Source organism: Eucalyptus grandis, chromosome 7 (assembly GCF_016545825.1).
Source record: "Eucalyptus grandis isolate ANBG69807.140 chromosome 7, ASM1654582v1, whole genome shotgun sequence".
In the NCBI taxonomy this organism is placed as follows: domain Eukaryota; kingdom Viridiplantae; phylum Streptophyta; class Magnoliopsida; order Myrtales; family Myrtaceae; genus Eucalyptus; species Eucalyptus grandis.
Genome location: NC_052618.1, coordinates 22,422,184 through 22,439,155, shown reverse-complemented (window position 1 = coordinate 22,439,155; position 16,972 = coordinate 22,422,184). Strand labels below are relative to the sequence as shown.

General features: G+C 40.3%; 2 protein-coding genes across 2 annotated transcripts; both read left to right on the top strand.

Annotated features, from left to right (window-relative positions):
* Positions 1-557: 557 nt before the first annotated feature.
* Positions 558-4,898, top strand: LOC104453056 (protein SHORT HYPOCOTYL IN WHITE LIGHT 1). Its single transcript, XM_010067555.3, has 4 exons — positions 558-923; positions 996-1,217; positions 1,807-1,872; positions 4,285-4,898. Exons 1-4 carry the CDS (start codon positions 573-575, stop codon positions 4,438-4,440), a joined length of 795 nt encoding a protein of 264 aa, XP_010065857.2. The 5' UTR covers positions 558-572; the 3' UTR covers positions 4,441-4,898.
* A 1,258-nt stretch (positions 4,899-6,156) lies between these two features.
* On the top strand, positions 6,157-8,854 carry LOC104453055 (tubulin alpha chain). The gene is made up of 4 exons (XM_010067554.3): positions 6,157-6,414; positions 7,196-7,430; positions 7,519-7,889; positions 8,003-8,854. Exons 1-4 carry the CDS (start codon positions 6,322-6,324, stop codon positions 8,654-8,656), a joined length of 1,353 nt encoding a protein of 450 aa, XP_010065856.2. The 5' UTR covers positions 6,157-6,321; the 3' UTR covers positions 8,657-8,854.
* The last annotated feature ends 8,118 nt before the right edge of the window (positions 8,855-16,972 follow it).

Below are 16,972 nucleotides of genomic sequence, written 5' to 3'. Positions count from 1 at the left end.
AGAATATTTTTAGAATAGATAATGGTGTTTGGCGACAATGAGGAAACAAAGATATGAAGTAAGTTGCCTTGTTGGTATTTAAAAATAGATTTATATTTGATGGATTTAAATCACCTTGGCCCGTTATGATTTTATGACTAGGCCTAAATACCATCAATTTAAACATTTAGAAAATATTTGACTAGCACAAACAATATCGGGAAATATTTTTCAATTTTTTAGGTTTTAATCAAAAAAAAAATCTTATTATTATTTTTTTTAAAAATCAACTTCTAGGAAAATATTTTTCGGAATATACATTTTCTCTAATAATATTTTGAAACTTATATAATATTCACAAATTCGACACTAAAACCAAAGAAAAAGTCACCTTTTCCCTTTTCACAATACCATAAGAAATAATTGCAAGACAAGTATTGAAACCTGCCCATTTCCTGCTCTTAAATTCTATAACATTTTTTTTTTCCAGACTAAAAAAAGAAAATCTATAACTTTTTAATCTGATCACTCTTTTTTTTTTTTCATAACAAATTTTAAGGTTAGGACAGTTGTGGAATCTACTGTAGGAATCAATGAGATCAAGGCATCAGAGGTTTCCCAGTTTACGTCATGCATCTTTCTGCCCCCTCCACGTGTACTGTCGGGACTTTTTCCCGTCGCCGTCGCCTCCTCGTTCTTGCAAGAATCTCCTGAACAACCCCCTCCACCTCCATGAACGCCGCGCCGCCACCCGAACCATGTTGAAGCTCCAGCTCCGGCAGCAGCTCCACCTCGCCGCAGCCGCTCCCCGCCTCCTCCCTCGCCGACCCATCACTCCCGACAGCTTCTCGATCACGACCCGCCAGCCGTTTCCGCCGCCGAGCCCCTCCTCTCTCCGCTCCCGCCTCCGCGCTTCCCGGCGGCGCGCCTCCGGTTTCCCTCAGGTCCTTTGCCGGAAACATTCTTCGCGATGTTCGCGAGTTTTGGTCTTTTCTTGATTGCCGTGTGGTGTGCAGGGAGGCGGCGGGGGCAATCTGGTGGGGGATGCCAGGAACTGGAGCCGCGCCATCAACTCGGTGTACGGGGATGATGATGATCACGAGGACGGCAGCGATGAGGATGAGGATCGGAGCTTGGACCTGCTGGTGAGTTTCGTCCAGAACGTGTTCCGGAAGGTCTCCAGGAAGGCGAGGAAGGCCGTGCGGTCGGTTCTGCCCGTTTCGATTTCGACCCAATTGGTGAGCGGAATGTTCGGTTTTTCTTGAATTGGTTAAGCAGAGGATTTTCCTGTTGATTGGGATTTGGTTCGCTAACGTTTTGCGACGTCGCGATGTCTTAAGCTGCTCGCTTTGTGTTTGTCCCCCAATGTCCGTGGCTTGTTGCGTTGATCGGTTGGTGATTCACTCCATGTCGATTCGCACTTTGTCTTGAAGTACGAGGTGGTTTAAACCAGTGCAGTTTGAGTGATTGCATACGGTTTCCTGATAGGTTCAAATGATTGTGTTTGTCAGCTGGTTCGTCTTAAACGTGTGTCTGCTGCTCCGCAATTGCAGTCCCTTTCTATTAGTGAATTTGTCCTTGTCAATTGCTGATTTTAGAAGGCTTGAATTGGATGTATGATTTGTCTCAAGGTAAAGTGTCTCTTTTTGCTTTTTGAATTTTTGATCTGTGGAGAAGAGGACTCAAGCTATCCAAGGAAAAGGCTAATGTTGCAGTTCCTTGGGGGTGAATGATTATCTTTTGAGTTTCTCTACATCACTTTTCCAATAACAGTTGTCTTTGGATGGTTACTGATCAGTTGGTGAATCATTCATTTCCATTTTGCAGGTCAACTTTTCCGTAAATGGGGTCCTGATTTTGGCATTTCTGTGGGTCTTGAAGGCATTTCTGGAGGTAACTTAAGATTTTCAGTGTTTCCAATTTCGTGTTTCCATACCATTTTGAGTGAATTCAGTAACATCCTCTCTCTTTGAGTAGCCATAGTTTGAATAAAGAATACAACTTTGGTGCTTAAGATGAATTCATTCTGCCTCCGAACATGTTTACTCAGTTTGAGCCCATGTGGTAGTAGCAAATATGTTCCGCTTGTTTGCCATCTGGCTAAATCCTTGCCTTGTGAATGCTCCTAGGATATTTTGCTTTTCAACTGATTTACCATTTTTGCATGTCGTCCCTCCCCCTGCATCCGACCAAAATCACCCAAAAAAGTTAAAAAAAATAAGTAAATTATGAACTCTTTCTAGAATGAACACTTAATGACCAGGCAAAGTTACAATGTACCCCTCCAAAGTGTTTAAATTGCTGCACTGTGTACTTGTGGCTTTTTTGTGGGACTTTGAGAATTTGGGAGCCATAGTATCTTCTTCTTATCCCACCAAAGATCCTTTGCTTTTCCTAAGCTAATTGAATTCTTGAAAGGGATAAGATACTATGGTCTTCAATGGAGGCAGAAGAAGTTTTGACGACACAGTCCCAAAGAGTCTTTCTTTTAACTTTCTTGCCAAAAACCTCTGCTAGTGTCTGCTTGAACTTTGATGCCTGCAGTACTTAGCACTGTTTCCCAAGATGCCTAAATTGGAATAATGATCTAGCTGTCACATCACATTGGGAATCACAATGAAATGCTCTGATAATTAGGACTGTGGTCAACTTTATTTGGAAATCACAGTCTTAAGAAAGTCATAAGTTTTCCAAAGTGCAACTGATCTGTATCTTGCTAGTTGTGTGTACTTCACTATATTATCACAAAACTGGGCAACAATTCTTTCTCCTTTTGTAAACTGAGAAGTGTATGAATCTAAGTAAGTGAAAAAATACCTTATGAATGAAGGAAATGAAGTAACACTGAACAGTTTAGTGAGAGGGAGAGAAGATCAATCCTATAGAATCTCGCTTGACTGTAAATGCTAGTGCACTCGAAGGGTGAAGGACCATCAGGCTTTTTATCATCAGAAAGATGACTATAGGATAATTTTGAACAATATTTAAGAAGAATTTTCTGTTAACTTGTTTTGCCAAATCAAGAAGTCTAGCATCTAGCCCGTGGTATCACGACACCCTGCAAAGTCTAGGACCAGAAAATCCTTAATTGATAGTCAGACATATTCAAGTTGAACTGATTGATGGCTCTCTAGTGCTTTCCAAGAATATTTATCTACAAAATACCACAGAAGATTTCACTCTCCAATGCACTTTGGACTTGAGCATAGCTTTCCAGATGTGTCTTTGTTGCTTAATATGTGTTTGACCAGAGTATTATGCGAGGACACTGCTCTCATGTCGAAAAAATGATGAAATATGCAACATGCTCTTTTATATGGCATACAAAGATTAGAAGAGTACTACAAATAACATGAATTTCAGTTCATACAGAGTCTACTATATGCAGAGGGTAATTATTCGTACTCAACTGGGCTTCATGCTTTTCTTTAATATGATTATTTTTTGAGCCTTTTCTGATATGTTTTCTTGTGTAACATGAAGTCCTTGTAGTTGTAAGATAAGTTTTTGGTCTAATCTATTTGAAACCATGCTCAGTGCAAAGCTTATATCTTGGCCTTTTCTGTTTCTAATTGTTTTGCTATGTCAATTATTGTGTCTTCACCTTTTGTACAATCAATTTGACTTCTGGGATATATCTTTCTCTATCATTAATTGCAGAAATACATGGCAAAGGAATAATGCCTGATTGATTGTGTTGTTTTTTATGCATTATTTCCTGGAACTTATCAATAGTAGATTGGAGTTGAAGTACTTAGTTGAAAGAGTTTTTCTCACAGCATGAATTTCAAGATGATACATAGGTCAGTGATCGGTATGGTATATGCTGTAAGAAGAATTTTACTTATCATGTAAATTCTGCTTGATTTCATGAATATCAGTTGCATGTCTAGAGTCTGAAGCCTTTTATTCAACAATCATAGGAAGTGCCTTTGAGGCTCTAATAGAGAATATACAGTTGATAAATGTTGAGCCGGACTGTTTTTTGGATTCCTAATCAAGAAAGATGCCATCTTGAATAATTTGATAATGTTGGATATTGTCCCCAAAATTCTGTTGGAAAGCGTAAGCGTTTGTAGGATTTCTGATTTCAGATTTAAGGTTTTCTTCTCATTTCATAGACTAGATTTGTTTCCTTCAAGTTGGCACTGGAGCTCGGTTTTACTGTACTGCTCCTACAGCACATATGTCCTTTTCCACCGGCCATTGGCCAAAGCTGTTGTTTTTCTTCCAAGTGATTGTGATTGTACTTCTACCTACATTGTGTTTACCAAAATTTGCGTGCTAATATCCGTGTGCTTTCAGGTTGTATGTACCCTTGGAAGCATTGTGTTCGTTAGCATCTTGCTGATCCGTGGAGTGTGGTCTGGGGTTACTTACATGCAAGAAAACCATACTTATAAGATGAACGAAGCCGACGATGATCATCGTGCATGGAGTGGGGCACAGCCAGTTACGTAGTTCATGCACACAACTGAACTGGACATTGTGCAGGAAGGATCAAAGAAGGCAATAGTGTTATCCTTCCCAAGAGCAAATTCATAGATCGCCATTGATTATTCTCGGCCAATTCATTTCTCAGCAGCTATGCGTATTCGCATCAAGTTCTAGATTGAGCAGCACTTGAATCATCACCCCAATGCGGTTGATTGGAATGAAAGCCGGCATGCGTAATTTCGGGTCGGAACGGCTCTTCCCTAATAATTGTCTGCTGAAAATAAGAGGTAAAAGAGCAGCTCTCTTGGTTAGACTCACGGGTAATGCCCAATTCTTTGGTGACCTTGTACTGGTTGCTCTTTCTTCCTTTAGCTTAGTTTAGATCATAGGATGTCTTTCAACGCTTTAAATAATTTTGAATGGTGAGATCTTTGGTCAAATAAATGAAGGACGACATGAGGTGTTATTTTTATTTTATTTTATTTATATGCTTCTTGGGTAGCGAGAGAGAGAGAGAGAGAGAGAGAGAGAGAGAGAGAGGAGTTGGTTGGAGCCCTGGCGTAGCAAGGTGCCGAGGGCAAAGTGTTTCATTTGTTTGTTTGATGACTGATTTGATAGAATCAATCAAATTGTCCGTGTAAGATGTTTGTCATAGTGTTAGAAACTTTTAAATCATCATATTTTTATTAGCTTCTTAAACCGCGTGTTAATGTCATTTGATATAATTCTCATATGAAATGCTTTTGGTCGTGTCGATCATTAATCCTTAAAAGTTAAATGATAAGAGATCATATTTGAAAAAAAGTGTCGGGAACATATCTGATATATGAACGAGAATCATGTTGTGTACTTATCCATTATAGAGTTGTGGGGACTAACAAATCAAACGCTAGCCTTTGATTCACAATCCTCATCGATTGTTGTGAACTTTTATCGTGATTCACAATTCTCATCAATTGTTGGATTGACAACCTTTTTGACCACTTTACCATGTTTTATTTCCCAACGAAATAGACAAATCCATGAATAGACTTATTTGATAGGTAGGTGTGGGCGGGCTCGAACTGAGCTTGCTCGGGCCTAAACTTCCTAAGATTCCGCCAAGGCCCGCCCAAGCGAAAAACACGAGCGGGCCGAGTAGCTCATCGGCACCGTCCTTTTCTTTTAATTTCAAAATTTCCAGCTAAAAATAAAAGTAAATAGAAATAGGAAACAAAAGAAAAATAATTTCAGGGCTTTGAGTTGTTTTATCACCTCACCTTTGCCTTCGAGTTTTATAGCATTCTCTGCTTCATTTGAAATATGGGCTTACGTCATGTTAGTAGTACTTACAAATACTAAATATCAAAGCAAAATTATCAACAAAACGAATTCACAATCTCTTTCAATAATCATATTCCGGGCCGGGCCGGGCCGGGCCGAGGAGCCCGGCCCGCCCGCCGAGCGGGGCCCGCCAGCACGTGCTCAACCCGAGAATCCGGCACCAACAAGAAGCCTGCAAATACTTAACCAAACAAAGCGGCAACGACTCAAAAAATTCAAAAATTCAAAAAAGGCCAGAGTCAGAAAGAGACGTTCGAGCTAATCGCGGTTAAGCCACGAGGCACCCCAACGGCCTGCCCCCCGCCCCCGCTCCACTCAATCTCCGCCGTCCAAACCTCACCACCCCAACTAACCATGGTTAACCCCACCCCCCTCCCCCCACTCTCCCTTCTCTATATAGCGAGCCCTCCTCATCGCGACGAAGATCACGCACCGTTTCCGGTTCTCCAGATCTAGAGATAGAGAGAGAGACATTCTCCAAGAAGGCGTCTTCATAAACGCCTTCGACCTCCCCTCCGGCCCACTCAATCTCCGATCTCCCCTCCGGCGAAGCCTCCTCCGGTCCCTTTTCCGGCGACGAAGATGAGGGAGTGCATCAGCATCCACATCGGCCAGGCCGGTATCCAGGTCGGGAACGCCTGCTGGGAGCTGTACTGTCTCGAGCACGGTATTCAGGTTCGTTCCTCCTCCCCGCCGTCGTTTTCGTTGTACGTGTGTGTGGTTTTCTCGACAATGCCGATGTAGATCCGAGTTCGGTTCTGAGGTTCCCGTCGCCGGATCTGTGAGCTTCGCGTCGGATCTGGATGTGCGTTGTTCCGGCGCGCGGGAATCGCTAGGTCCGCGAGTCTCGCCTGGCGGTTGTTCGGAAATGACGTGCGGAGCGGGTAGATTTGGGTGTGATCTGCGCCAGATCTTGTTTAGTCAGGATTTGAGGTTCCGGCGCGCGGAAATCGCTAGATCCACGAGTCTCGCCGTCGATTGATCGGAAATGACGTGCGGAGCGGGTAGATTGGGTTGTGATCTGCGCTGGATCTGTTTAGTTAGGATTGGAGGGTAGAGTTGATGATATGAATCGCTTGTTTCTTCTGCGGTTTGTCGTTTGATGTCTGTATCATGCGACTTAGTCAGATCTGGTGTTTATTAATCGTCGGATCTGATTTTCTGGAGGTTTGTAATGCGCTGGATCTGAGGTTCTGCCTGATCTGATGTATCGTTTTATCAAGCTTGAATCGTGTATGAATTTGCAGTAAAATGTATAGATCTGTGGCCGTATGTTGTATTCGAAGAGTGTGGGATCTAATGTATCATCTGATCAGAACTAATGTTCAGAAAGATCTGGCTGTAAATCGGTTTATTTTGAGTGGAGTCTGGCTTCAATGATGAGAGGTTGAACGTGATCATGAAAATTCTGCTGTGACATAGGCTGAATGTCTGCTTTTCCCTGTTCGTCCTACAGCCTGATGGCCAGATGCCGGGTGACAAGACTGTTGGCGGAGGTGATGATGCCTTCAACACCTTCTTCAGCGAAACTGGAGCTGGGAAGCACGTCCCTCGCGCTGTCTTTGTAGATCTAGAGCCCACCGTCATTGACGAGGTCAGGACCGGAACCTACCGCCAGCTCTTCCACCCTGAGCAGCTCATCAGTGGCAAGGAAGATGCTGCCAACAACTTTGCTCGTGGCCACTACACAAGTAAATTATACTCTGTTTTTTTTTGTAGACATCGTTTGCATGTTCGTCACAGTTAATTTGAATTAATGGTTCTATTTCTCTGTTGCAGTTGGGAAGGAAATTGTCGATCTCTGCTTGGACCGCATCAGAAAGCTTGCTGACAACTGCACTGGTCTTCAAGGGTTCCTTGTGTTCAATGCTGTTGGTGGAGGCACTGGTTCGGGGCTTGGTTCCCTTCTGTTGGAGCGCCTGTCTGTGGATTATGGCAAGAAATCCAAGTTGGGTTTCACTGTCTACCCATCCCCTCAGGTGTCCACGTCTGTTGTCGAGCCCTACAACAGTGTCCTCTCGACCCACTCCCTTCTGGAGCATACCGATGTTGCTGTGCTTCTGGACAATGAGGCCATTTATGATATCTGCAGGCGTTCTCTTGACATTGAGCGTCCCACGTACACCAACCTGAACCGTCTCGTTTCGCAGGTATCTTTAGTTGCCATTCCAGTGTAAAGGTCATTCCAGTGTAAAGGTTCAGACTTCTGTTGGTATTCAGCTCTTGAAGTGATGAATGACATGATTTTGATTTCTGAATTCAGGTCATTTCCTCCTTGACTGCCTCTCTAAGGTTCGATGGTGCCCTGAATGTGGATGTGACTGAATTCCAGACCAACTTGGTCCCATACCCCAGAATCCACTTCATGCTTTCATCCTATGCACCTGTCATCTCGGCTGAGAAGGCCTACCATGAGCAACTCTCTGTGGCTGAGATCACCAACAGCGCTTTCGAGCCATCCTCTATGATGGCCAAGTGCGACCCTCGCCATGGGAAATACATGGCATGCTGCCTCATGTACCGTGGTGATGTGGTGCCCAAGGACGTGAACGCAGCTGTGGCAACCATCAAGACCAAGCGCACCATCCAGTTTGTCGACTGGTGCCCCACCGGATTCAAGTGCGGTATCAACTACCAGCCGCCCACAGTTGTCCCTGGAGGCGACCTCGCCAAGGTCCAGAGGGCTGTGTGCATGATCTCCAACTCAACCAGCGTTGCTGAGGTCTTCTCGCGCATTGACCACAAGTTCGATCTGATGTATGCCAAGCGTGCCTTTGTGCACTGGTACGTGGGTGAGGGTATGGAGGAGGGAGAGTTCTCTGAGGCTCGGGAGGATCTCGCTGCCCTCGAGAAGGATTATGAGGAAGTCGGTGCAGAGTTGGCTGAGGGCGAGGATGATGAGGGTGACGAGTATTAGAGGGTGTCTGCGCCATGATCTCTATTGGCTGTTGATGTTGTTGGGTTTGTATGTGTTTTCTTTCGTATTCTGTTATTCCTATATGAAGTGAACTGGTGATTCTAGTATGCTGCTTTATCTTGCGTTTACATTCTCGTCCTTCATTGTTATATCTGGGGTTTTCCGAAGGATGTTGAGCTGTTTTGTGTGGCCGCTGGATATGTATGTTTTTTCCATTAAGTTGTGTAGTTACTCAGCTGAATGACAAAAATAAAACATTTCAAATTCAAATATGTCGTGACCAAAAGATAAAGAACTGCAAGGTTTGAGAATTTCCAAACAGTATAATTATGTTTCTTTCTAGGCAATCAAAATTGACAATATATCTTTAATAAATCAATGAACTCGTGATGAAATTAATAATGTTGGGCGAGGCGGCAAATTGGACTGGCGGGCTGCTCGAGTGGGTGGATGACTGGGCTCGAGCGGGGTTCACTCGAGATGGGCTGGATCTTTTTATTTGTTCACATATTTTGTTTTTTACTATTGTTTCTCTTTTTTTTTTTTTTTTTTTATACTTACAAAAAATGCATATTAATTTGTCAGCAAAAAAAGTCATACGTCAACATATGATATATGTTAAGTAAATTAGCTACGTTGAGAAAGGGGCAACGTTAATTGTAAATATTGAATCAATTCATATGAATGTAATTTGGTAGTTTAATTACATAAAAAATTGTGTTTTAGCCCAAAATGGTGGAAATAGTGCCACCCTAAAAAAATGGGATGTGAAGCTAGTCTTGAAATGCATATTTATTTGTTGTAAATACCAACAAGAATTTATAAGTGGATTTTGATGTGAATCTAGTCTTGAAATATCTCTTAAAACATGATCTTATTCAGGATAAATTTATCTAAACGGGTTAAGTACTTATTAATTGGACAGCCATTTAAGTTAAAGCCCGTTTAAAAGGATTGACTTTCACTTTCCATGGTCAACTACTTATCAATTTTCCTTAGAGCAATTACATGAATTAATTTACCATGAATTCTTATGGAATTTAATGTTGCCTTGGCGTAATAAGATGGTATTAATAGGAAAAGATATCATAACCAGCCAAATTCAACTTCATATAGATAAACTCCACATACAAAGTTTCTATCTCATCTTAGACTTATACAATATAAAAATATCGGAAGTTGGAAAAGTTTTTCTTGCTTACTCGAATTAATTGTTGTCCTACATACTGATTAGTATTTTCTAAGCGGCTTGATAAGATCCCATACCTAGAGCTAACATTATATAACTCAATTGAGACTTTGTTGAATAAGCTAAACGTCTTTTGATATCTTTTTGAATAAGAACTAAAATAGCTTTTAATAATACCATTACTATGCCTATTAAATATAAGAAATTCATCAGACGAGATATGATTATAAAAAGAGGAAGAAGTTGAGCTACAAGAAAATGCCCACTGCTGCCATTGGAGCAGCATGTAAGAGAGCTGAAATAGGAGTAGGACCTTCCATGACATCAGATTTATGAAGAGGGAACTATGCCGATTTAGCATTTGCACTATTGTTAATTTTCTATAACTTCTATTTGCATCATTCGTATCAAATTTGAGCATTACTTTCATTTAGTTTCTCAAAATAAAAATACTATATCAATAGTATTATGGTATATGCAAATCAGAACTCGAGTTTAATAATGCCACTTTTCCTAAATGGAGGAAATATTAGGTGCTAAGGGGGGACTTCTTTTTAATGTATTTTGAAAAGTATTTTGTCCATAGTATTTTTGTATCATAAATGATTTAACAATGTTATTGTTGATGCGGGAAGCACAAACTACCATATCTTGCAAAGCCACAAAACTATGTCGACCATCTTTTGTCCATAGTATTTCTGGGGTTAATAACTGATTAGGGCTTGCTGACCCTTTTGAGAACAAGATCCTTCGAATGTTGCTTCCCCTTTTTCTCATATCTTCAATTTCCATCATGAAAGTGGACTTTTTTGATTTTTGTTCCTAATATTTCTTTTTTGTTTAATCTGAAGGAATGAAGTCTAGTATCTCACTAGCAAAGGCTGTATACTTTTTTTCTCCTTGTTTATTTCTTTAGCGCTTGAATTTGCAGAAGTCTAGTATTTCAGAACTTCTAATGATAGGGTCTGCACTCTTTATAACAGTGCTTTTGTCAGTTCTTGATCTGGTATTTGTACAGTTTGCTACGGGCGAAGACAACTTGCTCTTCAATAAGCAGTACTGGTTAATGGTATGTTCCGGATATTTTTAGAAGGAATAATTAAGTCCATAATACAGTCACAAGTTCTCATCTGAATTTCTCTAAAAGAGCAATGAGCAAAAGACAACAAAAATTCTTTTGCAGGAGAGACCTTGTGCCCGCCTTATTGATTATGCCTATTTGATTTCTTGAGAGCAGGCGGTCAAGAATTTGCAGAACATATCGTCATGAGATCATTGTAAGCATAATGATAGATCAATAAATCAAAAGCCATCTGTTATTTTAAGTACATGTTTTGATGGCTGGTTACTTCTCATGATCTAGATGATTATGCATTTGAAACAGAAGCAACAGCGAGAAGGTTGAGAAGTGCGTCGAATCTCTCCAGCAATTGGTCCAGCCAAAACCCGACCAATTGAAAATCTCCGCCAAGGTCATTTGTTTCTCATCAGCTTGTATAAAAAAACGGTAACTTGCGCAGTGGCTATAGAGCAATCGGTTTCAATTGTTTTTGTGGAAATTACAAATGAGAGACCTCTTGGGTTTGCTCTTTTCACTATTCATGTTGAGAATATCAGGTGTTTATTGTTTTGGATGTAATGGAACGATGAGGGTGGAGGATAGGCAAGATTTGCTGTTTCTGTTGTTTTTCCATTTCAAAGACGCCCATGTAGGGGAGCAGGAGGAGGATGAAGAGAAGGCCAGAGAGGAGCTAAATGATTTTCTATTCAAGATTGCTGTCAGTTCAGCCAAAAGTTCCAGTTGGTATGTAATTTGTTCTTGTGTTGTGATTCCGTTGTACTTCTAGCCTCTTCGGAGCAATACCCGTTGTTGACTTGTGCACGAATTGCCTTGCAAAGATTTGGTAACTTAGGAGTATTCCAGTAAATTGTGGATTGTACCTGGCTAGGCAGTATCAGTATCCAAATGGTCTCTTGCTCAAATTTACCAAACTTTTGTCTGCTTAACTCGAACGATCCTATGACAATATATGGATCATGGAAGTGGTAAATCATTACCTTTCGGTATTCGTTTGAAGAGAGTGGCGTTTGACGGGTAGAGGACAGCTAAAAAATAACCATGCTTGCGCTTGTTAATCTGAGTTCTATGGTTCTCTATCTTTGCTTCTTACCTTTGCGTTTGTTGAATTGCAGGCTGGAGACAAATCAGCAGAAGGGGAACCTAGCACATCAAGTACAAAGGCAGAATCTGCAGAGGTCCTGCTCGAAAACATAGACTGAGAATGTAAATTGTAATCACTTAAAAAATGCGAGATAAAGTGTAACTAAATGGAGAAAAAAGGATGCGAAATATGATCCTTACAAATATCAATCATTTGCCCGTTGGTAAAACTCTACTTCTCTGCTCTAAACTCCCAACCTTTTCAAATATGTCCATGAATCTTTTATCTTTTCTATCAGACCCTTTAACTTAGATTAGTTTTCGAATGAAGTCCATAACAATTCCGATCAATTCAAGCCGTGCAGTCGTCGAACAATGTTGGCGTATGATGCCGTGGATAACCCCATAATAGGAAATGAGGTGGACCGAAATGAATATTTATGCAATTTCATGGAGGCAAATCTCTCCACAATAGCTTGTCCATAGAGGCCGCATCATATTTCAGCATGGTTCGATGGCCATGTTAGCTTCAGGAGTAAGTAGCTTTACGATTGATCTAGGTTTCACTTCGACTTTGAAGCCCACTCCTTAGAATTGGTTTCCATATTTTTGGAACTTGAAACTCCTCTTGCATTTTCTGAAACCTGAAAATTATGCTGTCATAGGTTCTAGTGTCTATCCATATTTCACCTGTATTCATATTAAACAATTATAATGAATTATCACTTTTGATAATCACCATTTACTGCTATAATCCACTAACCATCGCTTCGGTCAAGCATCTCATATCATTCGAGTTTAAATAGATTCAAAGAAAAGGTTTGTGTCCTAGAATGCATCCACGTCTTATCCTTATTGGATAATTAGGCGCTACTTTTCCCCTAACATTACCTATGCTTAGACCCTTTATATGGAGCCTTTGATAAAGAATAAAACCCCTTCAAGCCACCTCTCCTCGGGTGAATACGTTAATTAGATTCTACCCTCTAAAGCACAACCGAATTCCTAGTGTTAAGCATATGGATTTTGAAGCCCACTAAGCACTTTCAGATGACTGCCTAAATCAAACTGGGGCACTTTTCCTATTTGACTTGTCATTTCTTTGAAATTTTCCTCTTTCTTGCCTAGACTAAAAAAGGAGGGAGCATGCCTAGAAGAATTTTACTATAAAAAAAGAGTACCATCTCTTAAAGAGAGTGGACAGGATGTAAAAGAACTCCTAGCGAGAAAGCCTGGAAATGGCTCATAAAGATTAGAAATTTCTCTCTCAAGGGATGGAAATGGCTGAACGAATAAAAGCAACCCTACCCAGAGTCCGGACATAAAGTTTTGGCTAATGATGACAGGCTACAAGGAAGCAAATTTAAAGAATCTTTGAAAGTGAAGAGGAGTTTTTACCATCAGAAACTGATAGCTTATAAAGTAGATGGTTCCTGAACATTGGTTTAATATGATACGAAGTCCTTTATTAACGAAATATTTGATTAATAGAATACCATCAAATCGTCTTAAATTATGTAAGTGAAGAATTCGAATTCGATTATTTCCTTTTCCGCTCACAACAGTTTTTAGACGCTTTATAAAGAGAAATAACATTCTACTGCTCCTATCCTCAAATCCATTTATTGATCCAATATAGTCTTCACTGAAATAAGTTTCTATAGTATAATTAGGCTTAGAAGCAACATCTTCACTAGGTCAACGATACCGCATATCGCCGCCCCCTTTTCTTAGCAGCCCCGGTTCTGAAAAAAGAACATTTATGCATTAGCCAAAACCTTCGGGACATTTATATCAGATCCATAAATAAAGGTACATAAATCACTTGCTCATGGGTCACTCACTCCCTTTATTGCCTTAAGCGAGGTGAAAAAGAGTTATTGCAGCATTCCTTCGACTCACGATACACCTACTATATGATTGTCGACTTATTGTCTTCTCACTAGGTATTGACTTGCTGATGGAGGATAGGGTTGAAGGAGTGAATTTCTGTCAACTAGCTTGAGATGAAAGTAAGCTAGTAAGAGGATTAGGAATGAAGAGACTGGGGCAGATCTTACTAACAATGATTTTTTTGCGGATGCTATAGGATGCTTGGTGGGGGAGTTAAATCATCATCCCTTCATGTTCCAACGCATCCAAACTCGCTTGGCTTACTCTTATTTGCTTTCTATATCTTGGAACATGCCATTTGATGAAAACCCGAGAAAATGAAAGTTTCGATTTCACATTTCACTTATCACCTTGAATGGCATTGGTGGCATTCATAGGCTTGAAGGGCAAATTCTGCATATGGAAGAGAAAAACTAGTTTTACCAATAAACATAGAGTTAGATCATCAACCCTATCTATTTCATCAAACACATGAATCTCACTCTAGAAATAGCTTAGAGAGCACTTACTAAGGAAACTAACCTGCTCGAAAAAGTCTAGAGGCATAAAGCTTATCAAAGTCAACTTCGGGGCAAGCTGCCTATATCCTATTATTGATGGGGAAGGGATCAAGGTGGCCAATGGGACTTTGTCAAAAGGTGGATTGAAACATCTTATTTGGGAAGAAGAAAGGAGAGTGATACAACACAAATGTAGGATTACTTCTAAGCTCATATCTGTCAAAGGGGACTAATAGATAGGTTTTCTCATAGATACTTTCCTAATCTTTCTTCCACTAGTTGGTATGGCATTTAGGGGAAATGTCAACTCATCTAGTCTGGACCAAGAGTAACTCGACTAGGGATTGAGACTCTTCCCTTGCCTCATTAGGACCCTCTGATAACTAGCACAAGCAAGTACATATAATACGCTAATAGGGGTAATCCACTAATATGTAGAGGTTCGTTGACGCCTCAATGGGATCTTTTATCCTGGTCAGCGGAGAGATTACCAAACGTTTAACATTCCCTCACGCTTGGTGCTAGAGAAAACCCCCTCTCCTTCAGACTCTACATCTCTTTTGACTCTATCTATGTGGGCATCGGCTATTTATGAGGGTTCACCCACTTCGGTTATAGCATTCCTTTCTATTGTTTCTAAAATATCTATTTTTGCTAATATTTCATGCGTTTCCATTTATGGTTCCTATGAAGCTTCAATGGAGAAGCAACCACTTGGGGCCTATCTATTCCATACCCAAATGCAACTCAGAATGGCTATGATTAGTATAGTTAACCGCTAGTGCTACTTTCATAATTAAGTATTCCATTCCGACTTCTGTAGGGTTTGTTTACCGATCACAATTTAAGCATTGCACCTCACTAGGATGGTTTTTCCCCCTTAGAGCTCTTCTAGTAGGTCTTAATGCCTTTCTCTCTTGCATAAAAGGAAGTAAGATCTTACCAAACTTCAATTACATACTTTCTTTTAAAGAATTGGATATAACAAACTACTTATTTTATTAGCATAGAATTACCTTAAATCTCTTCTTTTCTAATGGAAATTAGGAGTTAAGCCGTAAAGATCCTAAACGAATGGCAAAAGTCCCTTGTATTTATTCGGCCATCAAAAAGGCAAAAAATAGGTCCAATCTAATCAAGCCCTCCATGTGGTCCCCTATTTGTATCAATCAGATGAAGAAATTGCATGGGAGGAAAAGAAAACAAGGCAAAGATGAAAGATGACATCTAGAAGTTCTAGTCATCATCAAAAGACATCTTTAAAGTAAAAATCCCCACACATCTATCCAATTCTAATTGAATAGAAAGAATTTGATACAGGTTATTGGGCCATAGGTCTTGAAGATACATACCCTAGCTATAGGGTTCTCCTGCTTCCATTCTTCAAGGTTTGAGTGTACGTTGTGGAATTGATAGTCCTTACATTAAATAAAAATTGGATGGTGATTGGAATGCATTCTAGGGAGATGCTTCATAAAAGTTTCTTGAAACTAAAGCCTCTAGGCTTGATTACATAAGGCTTTGTCCAGCCCATTGGCTTGACCTAGCTGGATATTGTAAATTTCTTGGCCTTAGATTGCTATGGTTAGCTTCCTGATCTTTAAGCTGGCAAGCAGAACTTGTTGTAGTCTTTATCCCACCTCTACCTCTTCCATTCTCTGTCTCCTATTTATGTATTTTTTTAATTGATTTTTGGATTGCCTAATTCAATAGCTCAAAAATAGGTGGAGTTTGGCCTTTCTTTTGAAGCATAGTTAAGTGTTTCAACAAGGGGATTTTTCAACAAATGGGAAGCAAAAAGTCTCCATACCAACATGGAAAAGCTTCATAGCTATCCATAAGAGAGCTTTACTCAATATGGGTGCTAATGACTGAAAAATCTCTAAGCCCCTATACTATACAAGGGTTCCAAACCTGAAAGTTTTTTATTCAACCGGAGCTCATTGTCTACTAATCAAGCCTTCACTAGCCAAAGTTGATTCCTTTTCTTATATTATGAGATTTTTTATTTTTAATTGTAAGAGTAGGTGTAAGCTTATAGGCAGTAGCTAAGTGTTAAGAAGTTGGTTTTTGCACTTTTCTTAACACATGTTCGTTAGGGCATGTATAAGAGTGATCATGGGTATAACGTGCTCTTGGCTTAAAGCACTATTCTTACCTGTTGCCTTCCAAATGAGTTAAAGCTGATTATAGGTCAAGCCATAAACGAGTGCAATAAGCTAGCTTTACTTTCCAGCTAGTCCTAAAAGCCAGTCCTTTGCCATTGCTTTTTTTTTTTTTTGGCTACCTTTCACTCTTTTGATTTCCTTTGATGAGAGCGTTACACTTCCCCCTCTTGGCTTTTTCCACTACCTCACATATTGTAGCTATTGTTCCATGGGCTCTTTGTTTAAGTTCCATACCGCTTCGAAAACGCAAGGAAAAGCTCCTCGTGGTTCAACCAACTGGTGAGTATGATTAATTGGTCATGTACAAGATCTACCGGCAGGGTGTAAACCTCATCTTTAAGACGTCTTTGCAACTTCATGCTCAAACTCATTCCTATTGCCACTGGTTGGCCCCCCAAGTCGGGT

Coding starts and splice junctions, on each gene's coding strand:
- LOC104453056 (XM_010067555.3), top strand. CDS start 573: ATGAGATCAAGGCATCAGAGGTTTCCCAGTTTACGTCATGCATCTTTC. Junction 1,218..1,806: donor TTTCGATTTCGACCCAATTG/GTGAGCGGAATG, acceptor TCCATTTTGCAG/GTCAACTTTTCCGTAAATGG. Junction 1,873..4,284: donor TCTTGAAGGCATTTCTGGAG/GTAACTTAAGAT, acceptor GTGTGCTTTCAG/GTTGTATGTACCCTTGGAAG.
- LOC104453055 (XM_010067554.3), top strand. CDS start 6,322: ATGAGGGAGTGCATCAGCATCCACATCGGCCAGGCCGGTATCCAGGTC. Junction 7,431..7,518: donor TGCTCGTGGCCACTACACAA/GTAAATTATACT, acceptor TCTCTGTTGCAG/TTGGGAAGGAAATTGTCGAT. Junction 7,890..8,002: donor TGAACCGTCTCGTTTCGCAG/GTATCTTTAGTT, acceptor TTCTGAATTCAG/GTCATTTCCTCCTTGACTGC.